The 11550-nt window shown below is 34.9% G+C and overlaps 1 protein-coding gene across 1 annotated transcript in view; it reads right to left on the reverse strand.

Annotated features, from left to right (window-relative positions):
- The window catches only part of Gprc6a (G protein-coupled receptor class C group 6 member A), a 31807-nt gene extending 24792 nt beyond the window's left edge, over positions 1 to 7015 (reverse strand). Inside the window, 5 exon segments of the mRNA XM_005008737.1 lie at positions 81 to 112; positions 114 to 280; positions 6167 to 6303; positions 6306 to 6690; positions 6692 to 7015. Of these exon segments, the coding sequence (XP_005008794.1) occupies positions 81 to 112; positions 114 to 280; positions 6167 to 6303; positions 6306 to 6690; positions 6692 to 7015 (1045 nt within the window).
- Positions 7016 to 11550: the final 4535 nt, after the last annotated feature.

Here is an 11550-nt window from a genome sequence, read left to right on the forward strand (position 1 = left end):
TCGCAGGTTTAAGGACTTCTGCAGGTAAGGTACTAGTTGGCTCAAGTGGTACAGTGTAGTGTGCAGGAAAATTAGCTTACATTTCCTGAATTCCTTTTTTGTTTCTTGTGAGGATAAAGACATCATCTTGCAGGTCATATTCTGCCACCTTGGTGATGGTCATCTGGCCATTGGTTTCCTTCCACAGCACAGCATCTGTACAGTGTTCAGGTCCCCGTGGGTGTCAACATAAAGAATTTCCTCCATCCACAAGTCTCAGATTTTTCAGCACATCAAGTAACTGTACAAAATGAAAAGGAAAAGAAGCACTGAACATAAACTTTCTAAGTGTATCCATCATCTCAGTCAGAACACTGCCTTGTCAGGAAAAATGAGATCAGTTCAAATGAGAAAAAATAAGATTCTGTACTAGTGGCTTGGAGAACTCCAAATGAGCTCCACTTGGGTTCTAGCCTCCAAAATTTTGCCATTCTGTTTCTACAGCTACTCCAGCCTAGGACATTAAAACCCAAGCATGTGCATAAATGCTTGGCTCATTGTGGCTCCATTCTTTATTAGTGGTACAATTTTGATGGTTACAGTGACTATCTTATCTCCAATGGTTCTTAAGTCTATTTCAATGGATGACCTCAAAATTCTATCTCGTCTCTTCCTCCCTCCCTTTCTCTCCTTCCCTTCCTTCATCCTTTCCACTCTTTTTCCCTCCTCCCTTCTTCCCCTCTTCCATCCATTTGTTTTGTTTTGTTATGTGAAAAATTCTCACTACGTAGCCCAGGCTGCCCGCAAACCCATAATTCTCCTGCCTCAGCCTCCTGAGACCTGGGATTACAGGTGTGGACCATCATAGTAGATCTCCTGTTTCTAATTTAGCTTGTAAAATGATTTTTTTAACTTGGGAGAAATAGAATATAGTGAAAAATTTCTTGTTACCCAATTTGTATGGTGAGAACGGATATATGATAGAGCTAGAACAGGAAATATGTTATTAACAAGGCAGGCACATCAAACTTGAGCTGCAGGGAGGACCCTTAGGTTATAGCTGTGACTTACCATCAACTTGCATTGTAAGCACAGGTACACAAAACTCTCACCAAATGCACTCATTATGCTTACTTATTACCTACGTCTAGAGTTCTCTGTGACTTTGTTGAACTCAAAACAGTAACCAGAAATTATTTTATATGAATAGAATTATTCTAGTCTATTCTTAAAAGATTAACGTTTTGAGTGTTTCATTTTTGCTAACAGAATATAGGAAAATCAAGTTAAATTTTAAGGCAAATATGTTAGATGTTATACTCATGACACTGACAAAATAGCACTTTAGTGAAATCTCTAGTTTGTGTTTTAATTTTATCATGTCTCTGCAGATTTCTTACTTCCTTTAGTGAATTCAAATTAATTAGTAATATGTAAAGGAAGCAGGATATTAGATCTAACATTGTGCAATTAACCAAAAACATGTATTCTAGAATGTCCTAAAATTTAAAAATGGAGGAAATAAAAAAATAATACTATTCTTTCCTTAACCATTACTACGAATCTTAGTTCTTTAGGGTATAGAGTTTCTTCCACATTTGTTTCAACTATATTTTTCACATGATTTTTCCATCACTTAATTTGATTTTATAAGGTAAAGTTCTGACACATGTATGTTTTATAAATAATGAAAACATTGTATAATGTAAAAACAGACTTGCACTATTTTATGCATATTCTTACAGGAAAGTGGACAGAGGCAACCAAAACAGTACACTCATAAAAAAAAAAACCAGTATATTCTTTACTCATTAAATACACTAGAATATTTACTGTGATTTAGGGTAAAATTTGAACATTAACACTCCAGTTCTTAATTTCCTCAAATTTTTTTCCATCAATGACTTATTTTTTTCATGGAAACTCTGAGCTTCAATATTAATTGACACCACAAAATATAGAGACTGGTTTTTACTGTATAACTCATATCTGCCTGGTAATATTTTGTTTTTAAGGGACAAAAGGCCAGAAGGCCACACCAAGTAAGGTGTTATGATTGACCTTGTTTTCTATTTCTCGAACTTCTTTAATTTGCTCCAGTTTTATAGTTGATTTGTGGGGAGAGAGCTATGAGACTGAATTAGAGAACAGTAGAGGACATGCCCTACGTCTTTGCCCTGTGTCTCGACTTTGTCTTTTTCTTTGTGGAGTTTTCTGTGGTGTAGAAGAAAGCACACTGAACTAAGGCTAACAATGTGAGTGACTATGGCACAGACCTAAATTTTGGTAGTCTCTTCGCTCTCTACATTTCTATAAGAGGTGATAACCAGAAACACTGCTCTTTCTTAAGACAGAGTATAAAAAACATGAGCCCTTCCTTAACATTAGATGAAAAGTGAGCTACATGAACACTTAAAATATCGTGATTTAAATAGTCAGTTACCTCTGTTAAATCACTCTCATGTCTCCCCTAACTTCTAGATTAATGTACAACTAACATGGTTAGGAATGCAAATCTCATAAAATTTTCAATTCCAACATCTCCAGAATGCTTAATATTTCTTTTTCCTTTTCTCTACGTTTCCATGTCAGACAATAGCACTGGTTGCCCACATTGGGAATCATTTGCAACAACTATTCTAGTCTCTGTTATCTTTTCTATCCAATTTGTCCCTAACTGTTCTGCACCCGTCCTCTTAAAAATATTGGCGTATGTCTGTCCATTTTTCCTCTCACACCTATAGAAAGAGCATTCTTATACTGCTCTTGGATTACCACATCGGTCTTACTCTTGCCAATCTAGTGTTCCTCTGCTTAATTCACACTGTAGCTGGAAGATGATTTCTCCAGGGGGAAGTAGATCTCATCAATATTTGCCTAAAAATGTCTTTAGTTGGCTCCTTTTTGCTTTCTGATGTCCAAATATTAAAACTCAGTTTATAGCCTTCCTATTAAAATGGTAGTTCTGCTATAAGAGTATTACATGGGAAATTGTTAGAAATACAGATTTTCTGGTCCCATTATGCAATTAGAAAATTAGCAGCTGCCTAAGATTCCCAGGTGATCTAAATGTGCATCAAAGTTTGAGATGTCTTAATGGATGAATCACTACTATCCATCCTTCACAAACTCTACCAGTCTCTTGCTTAGTGCTTCCATGTGAGACTTCAGTCTCATGACACCATTTTCCACCTTTTGCTAAGTATTTCTGTCTGCCTATGCTTCCATTACATTCATCATAAATGTCATGTTTCTTGGAAAGTGTTCTCTGATTGCTAATATTGGACAAACTGGTTCAGTTATGCCCTCCTATGCCACGTTGTGTTTGTGTGAAACGTGACCATGCACCATCCCATTTCATAACCAACTCCATAATTACTCACTTGCACTCTACAATAGACAAGTGACTTCTATAAGGAAGGAGTCATTTCCTTTTCCATATCTTCAGTACTCACCACAATCCCTGGAGCACTGAGACATCTAGCACTTACTTATTAAACATCATTGCATATACATCACTGAGACGCCCAGCACTTATTTGTTAAATATCATCACATATACATCATTTACTATCTTATATATCATTATAAGTAAAAAGAAAAAAAGATCTGAATCACTAGTCACAATGAGAAAGTGGTGTCCTCACATACATCTGACAAACATTAAAAAGTGTACACTGCTCACAATACCAACAAACAGAGAGCCAAAGTCTGTTTTATATTTACACACTGCGAAAACTAAACCTTTCAAAATTATTTGAATCTCAACTCACTCAGAAAGTGTCTTTTAGATGTCAGTGAATTTGCCAGTTGATAAAATGGAATGTATCCATGATAGAGATCTTAAATGTTGCTGAGCTTTTAAATTTGGGATCTATGAAAATTTGCTTATGAGAAGAGTTCCGCACAGTATTTGTCCTGTTGCATCTGGCCATCCTCCGACAGGCTTACTTCCATCACGATCAAAGGAGCAAGTCACAAGTCCTCCTTTATAGTCTGTTTGTTTGCTTCTGGATAAATGAGTTATTTAAATGCTCATGAATGACCCCAGGATGACCCCAGGCTTCTAGTGTTTAAATAAGATGTTTTAGAAAAATTTCTCAAGTCTTTTTCTCAAAATGTTTGAAATGTATTCCTGAGTTAAAACACTTTCCCAGCTTTTTCCCAGATCTATAGTAGATAAATAGCTCTGGTATTTGTATACTTTTTTTGTATGGGACTTTGTATCCTCTCCTTTTTGTTCTGTCAGTCTCTGTGACTGGTCTCTATTTCTCTTTCTCATTCTTTCACTACTGGAATTGTATGTAGGGGTTTTATTATGGTAGCCTACTTTTTAAATAAAGTAAAAGTTTTTCTGGAATAGCTTTTACTAGGCAAAACGATTGAAATGTTTTAGAAAACATCATGTTAAACTTGGACTGTGGGGGAAAATGGTGATCTAAATAAGACAGTATATAGTTTTCACCAACACCTCATTACAGTTTTATCCTATTAAGAAAATGCTTGCAAGCATACATTAAAAAGCGTTATGTATATCAATAATTTCAGATTGTAAATTTAAAAAGACTATTTATTTTAACTCTATTGTACTTTAGGCTTTGCATTTACAATGAAAAAATAGTTTTAACAGTAAAAAATACATACCTCACAGATATGTACAATGATTATATATCGATCAAAAGTAAATTTTAAAAATGAACAGCCTACAATACCCAAATTCACCCAAATGTAAGCTGAGAACCTCAGACCTTATATTTTTGGGTTGTTAACGCAAATTGCAGAGCTTGGGGTGGCTCAGTGGATAGAGCACAAATCTAGCATGTGCAAGGCTATGGGTCCAATCCCCAACATCAATAAAAAAAAGAATAAGAAAGAATCACAAATGTGAAAAGCAATTGTCCAGTACATATTTATGTGATCAGAAGAGTTATGTCTTAGTCTGTTATTTTTTTTCTCTTAGAAGTGTAAAGTGTGTATTTTTATAACATGATTCTACTTTAAAATATACAAGTTTGACTTTGAAATACACATTGAGAAATTTCTTTCTAATGTGTACAGTGCACATTAAAAGAAGCAGTTTATTTTTAGTGGCTTGTTCATGAGCATTAAAAAATACTGATCAAGATATCACATATATGCATGACAATTCCCCAAGATGAATGAAATTACTACGTATCACAAACACATACTTACAAAAAACCCTAAAATATAAAACAAAAATTTTCAACAAATACAATCACATTAAACTTTAACTTTCCTGTGTTATCAAAGAAAAGACAGAACCAGTTTTATACGCAATTGGTAGTTCATTTAAACCTTCAAAATCATAACAGGGTTAACGTTTCCTTGATGATGTCTAGAGTCCCAGACAGAACACTTGAGATACTGGAGTCTAACTAGAGGTGACAGGATTATAAACCACTAGTGATACAGTGAAAAGCAAAGGGTCTAGCATCAAAAGATTCAGACAAAACCTATGTATGATACTTCTTAGCTTTAGGTCCCTCATCATAATAAGTCTGGGGCATTCGTAATTCAAAATCTGAAATCCAAAATCCTTCAAAGTCTGAAACATAGTGAGTGCCCACATGACAACACAGTGAGAAATTCCATACCTAACCTCATAATGCTAACACAGGTGAACTGGAAACACGGTGTAAAATTAACTTTTGGCAATAAGCAAGGTATATACAAACATAAATGAATTTTGCATTTAGACTTGGATCCCATTCCCAAGAGTCTCATTATATAGATACAAGTATTCCAAATCTGAAAAAGTTGAAAGTCTGAAACACTTCTAGTTTAAGTATTTCAGAAAAGGGCTACTCTACTATACTTAGCAGGCAACAAAAAGAATCTAGTGCTTGTGGCCAAAAATATTAAAAGAGATCACTTATATAAGGCATTGAAAAATTCATACATTTAAAGAAGACAGAATTATAAACAGAATCTTCTTGGGAAATAAAAGTACAAAACTTTGGTCAGCAAGAGTAGGAGGTGAAGATAAAGGATAACTGTCGTCTTTAAGAAAAAAGGACTGTGATGAACACAGGTTACTCAAATACTGACCATTTCTACTTAGAAAAGGAACACAGTTAAAAGCAGTGAATATAAATATTTTCAAAATAAAGCAAGGGAGTTACCAGGGAAGCAATGGTATTCTCTTACCTGCGCCAGGCAGTTAGTACCTCCCATGGCTGAAAGGCATGGGGGTTCTGACAGCCTTGAGCATGGCACAGATTCCAGAGAGCATAAGCAAGAGCAACCACAGCAAGCTGAACACTGTGATTGAGCTCTGGTTCCGTGTAATGCCAGAGGAAGTCATGAATAAGTTTCTTTCTATAGCCTGGTGAACTTCGTAGGTCAGTATCTCAGGAGAATGGTTGGAAATATATTGACTCAGATCACTGTCTTTGATATGTTCCCTGGCAGATGAAAGCATGGCATATTCATGGAGGAATTTATTATTATTGGGATACACACGCAGAGTTTGAAGAAAGAAATGGAAAGAGGACATATTCACTCTTCTAAAAGCAAATCCCACAACTTTGCTAATCCTTTTAACACTGGGAATGGCGATGATCTTGGTAGCAGTTGACCAATTATCACTGGCAATTCACATCTTATTTATATTCCTTTCAATGGCTGTATTGAAGAGATCGAAAACAAGGAATTTCCTTAGAAATACCAGAATGACATTAACCTGTGGTTCTGATTTTTTCAAGTGATTTTCAAGCAATGATTTTTTCAAGTGTTTGATTGACACTGACTTTGATGGATTTATCCAAGGGGAAGGCTGGGAGAACCTCTTTGAAAGCTATACACACATTACTTGCTGCAGCCTGAACTGCAAGTGTGTGGAGAGCCAGCCATTCACAGTCATCACCCATGATTATGACATCAATCCAGCTCCATCCAGATTTCTGAATTAGTTGGGCCATTGCTTTAGTTTGGTGGAAGTCACTGGGCACAATTAGTAAAAATGAAAGAAAATGAATTGTATCACTTAGGATTTCTACAGTTGATTCATAACTCATGTGGAGGTAGACGGCCTCTTTTAGTGACGCTGATTAGTTTCAGGTGGTTGTCTATATTAGGTTGTCCTCCCTTTGATTTCAATGAGTTTCCATAACTTTTCCCTAAATTTTCTGGCTCTTGTCTTCCCCTTTCCGTGGGTTCCCACTGTACAAATAACTAAACCATACACTTACCACCAAAGCATGGTTTAGGATCAGTGCTCTTTAATCATTTCATATGGTATTTGGTACAGAGTTTGTCTTATCTCCATTTATGTGAAAAAAAATATATATCTTAAACCTCAGGCCAGAATCAATAGTAGGTATTTTAAAATTTGGAGGTAAATACAAACAAAATGTAGCCAGTCAAAGAAACACAGTACATTTGGGATTAAAGACATGAAAAACCTTGTTTAATTCACAACTTTGTTAATTTTACTTTAGGTAAACTTACCTAGTTTGCGGGTCAATAAACATTTGTGTAAAAGATCAAAAATAAAATATTTTAAGCTTTGTGGTTCACATATGGTCTTTACATTCCTTATTGAGTTTTTCTTGTTAAAACCTTTTAATAAATTTCAAAACCTTGGGTTGGGGATATAGCTCAATGACACAGTGCCTGCCTGGCAAGTGCTAGGTCCTGAGTTCAACTTCTGGTAATCCCACCCCCCCACACCAAATTTCAAACCTTTCTTAGTTTGACAGCTCAACAGCTGAGAGTCACAGTTATTCTGTAGGCTTTGGTTTCCCAACCTCTAACTGACTGAGTACACATCAGCATTTTGGGAGACCTACTTAATGTGTGAAAAGCTTTGACTGATTTATAGTTTTGATGATTTTATTTTATGGATAGTTACTGGAATTACTGCCTTCCACAGCTACAGTAGCACCATGTAATTTGTTGGTGAGGTTTTCTTTTCTTTTGCTACTTAACAGCAGCCAAGGAAGGGGTGTAGTAGAGACTATAGGCTTTGGACCTATACAAAATTTTGAATCCTAATTTCAATAAATTTGGGAAAGTTACTGAATATTTATTTACCTGTGAAATAAAAGAATTCTTATTAAAATTAAAGGAGAAAACTGAAATAAACACTAGCATTCTGTGGACCTTTGCTAAAGCTTGATTGTTACAAAACTGAGGTTCCTGCTTCTGCAGGATCAGTATTTTTCTCATAGGGTTTGCTTTCCTTTTTTGTTGTCATTGATTTTGCATTTTTACATTAACTAGTATTTGTTAGTCTACTTTTCTTATATCTCACCTGATTACCATTGTATATAGTGTAGAGATTTTGAGCCAAAGTCTATCTACGATGTATTTATATAATTATTTTTGTTTTGTTATTATGGGCTTAAATTTGCTATATCCACCTTATTGGGGGCATAAGGTAATGGAACTCTGTATTTGTATTTATTTACTCTGCCCCAAGAAAGTTATATATTTTGAGTTCTTATGCAAATGAATTATATAGAATGGATCAGGCAGAATGGATAGTATCTATTAATGATTTATCTATTTATTTTATTTACTTACTTCTATCAGGTGGTCTTTACTTGATAATCTGAATATACCAAGCCTTTTTTTTATTTCTAGCTTTTGGCTTCTAATGTTCCTTGAGTTTAGCAAGTGCTGACTTAGGAGCTCTAAAATGTCCCCATCTGATAGTAAGTGGGCTCAAATGGAATCCATGGAGACTAATATGCAACACTTATTATGACAACATTTTGACTTCTCAGAAAACTTTTTGCTTATTTTAAGATTTTTGCCCTGCATTCTGGAGAGGTAGTTAGTTTTTCTATGTATTCTCAAAACTTCTGTATCATGTTCAGGACAAGATAAAACAATACCTTCACTTACCAGATGATACATGGCTTGTACGCTGCCTGTCTCTACAAAAGCATCTCTTATTTTTCTCCTTTCTGCTCAGACTGATCTAGCTGTATTGACCTTTGTTTTTGAGTACATGAAGTCTACTTCTTGAAGGATCTAAGCTTTCTCTGACAATGATATTTTGTGGAAACTTTTTAAAAAGGTAGTGGTAGAAACCACAGTTCTTAAATGGAGGCAACAGTACAGAATTCTTTCTTTGAATTTACATCAATCTGATTTCAATATGTGTGATGGTATGGACAGCTATTTTGAAGAAAACAGGAGACATTATGGTAGCCATTAGTGATTTCATAGTGTCTGGTTTTGAAATCCCATAAGGCTCTCATTCTTTTGTTTTGTTTGCTTTTATACTATTTTGTTTTGTATTAACTTATGTGTGAAGGTATGGACAACTATTTTGAAGAAAACAAGAGACATTATGGTAGCCACTGCTGATTTCCTGTTGTTTTGTTTTGAAATCCTGTGTTATTTGCATTTTTTCTCTGATCTTCTTTGTTCTGTTTTGTTTTGTCTTATTTGCTTTAAAATAAAAACATAAACTATTCAGTTTAGTACTTTGCAATATGAGATATGTCTGATTTGGGTTTTTTAAAAAATTTGTTGTTAGTATTTTATTACCATCACTTTAGATTGAAACCCAATTTTTCAGTTTTCTGATTTTAATTTATTAGGTTGGAAACTAGATAAATAAGATGCTTAAGAATTCCACTTGAATAGTTCCTGCATAAAAGTGCACTAGCTTAATACAGGGACAGCACTTTACACATTCAAGGATGCTTCTAGAGTCCTTCTCAACATGTGATCATTCCAGATCTCAGAGTTGCTCTGTACTGATTTCTTTATTTCATCAGTTATTGTATACAAGATACTATAAATTGTTCCTAATACATAATAGAAGTTCAATGAATGCTTTCCATTTATTTATTTATTTATTTATTGGGTTTTTTTTTTCTTTTTTTGGTACCAGGAATTGAACTCAGGGCTTCGTGCTTGCCAGGCAGGCAACGAGCTGCATCTCAGCCCCAATGGAATTTTTTAAATGAAGAAAGAGGGATAGTATTGTTAAGCGTTTTGATAGCCTGATGTTTTATAATAGTTCATTAATTTATGATACATTATTTAAAAATTACTATTTGTCATTTAAGATTGTTTTAATAGGAGGTTAAATAATCAGTATTATAATTTTTACTTTTTGAAAAACATAGGATACAAATGTAACATTTTAAAAATCAACAGCTTTTCTATATGCTAATAATGAACTAGTTGAGAAGGAAATCAGGAAAATAATTCCATTCACAATAGTTTCCAAAATAAAAGAAAAATACTAAGAGTCGACCTAACCAAGGAAATAAATATCTATACAATAATTACAGAACTCTGAGTAAAAATGAGAATACACAAGAAGATGGAAAAATTCCCCGTATTCACGGATATTGGTAAAATGACCATATTACTAAAAGTGACTTATACATTCAATATAATCCCCATAAAAATTCCAAAGACATTCTCCACAGAACAAGGAATACAAAATTCTTAAAATTCACATGGAAACAAAAAGCCTCAGAATAGGCAAAGGTATCCTAAGCAGAAATAGCATGGCTCTAGGCATGACAATGCCCAATTTCAAATTATACAACAAAACAATAGTAACAAAAGCAGGATGGTACTGGCCTAAAAGTGGACACAGGCTAATGGAATAGAGGATACAGAAATAAATCACACAACTCGAGGGGCCGAGGATTTAGCTCTGCAGCATAGACCTCTGACTGGCAAGTGCAAGATCATGAGTTTGATTTCTGGTGCCCCCCCCCACACAAATCACACCATTATTGCCATCAAATGTTTGGCAGGAGCTGAAAACATACGTTGCAGTATTATTCAGCAATTAAAGAGAGTGACACTGTGTTATTTGCAAGAAAATGCATGGAACTAGAGAGCATTATGTTGAGTGAAATAAGCCAGTTGCAGAAAGAGAAGTACACTGTGTTCCCTCTATTACTGTATGTGGAATCTAAAAGGCACGTAGGAGTAGAGGGAGACTGTTATTAGACAAGAAGAAAGGAATAAAGGATAGAGATAAGGAGGCATAAAGGAGGGTAACTGGATAGATATGATAAAAATATTATGTGTGCCTGCATGAAAACACTACATTGAAACTCAATATTTTTAAAATTAATTGGCACTAATAAAATATATTAAAAATAATCAAAGAAAATCAATATGGTAAACAAGTGGGTTCTCTAGTATTTAAATTACATAATGTTTTTGGAGTCCCTCACATGTAAGTTTCATTAGAGTCAAAATAATTTGTTTGCTATATTTACCAGACTGTCTCCAGTGCCTAGATCTGGGTCAAGATCATATGAGTATTTAATAAGTAGTGGTTTGGGTCCTGAGAAGATGGTGTGTTGATAGTTAGCAAGGTAAAGAGCTTCTTTGAGAGAAACAGCTCAGATGCTAGAATTTACCACTATGGAGAAGACTGGATGAAAGGAGAGGGATTCTCATGACCCAGGAAGAAACTAAGGAAAAAGAAAAATGTGGATGGAAAGTTGAAGCCAGATGTGCTCTCACCAGAGCCAGTCCCGCTGTGTTACGCACCTTGGAGTCAGACGACTTGCAGTCACGCTGAAGCCAGGAGTTGGAGAGCCCAAGGTTCTCACCAGGA

The sequence above is a fragment of the Cavia porcellus genome, unplaced genomic scaffold, assembly GCF_034190915.1.
Source record: "Cavia porcellus strain 051 isolate PalLab524CR breed Dunkin Hartley unplaced genomic scaffold, mCavPor4.1 scaffold_24, whole genome shotgun sequence".
In the NCBI taxonomy this organism is placed as follows: domain Eukaryota; kingdom Metazoa; phylum Chordata; class Mammalia; order Rodentia; family Caviidae; genus Cavia; species Cavia porcellus.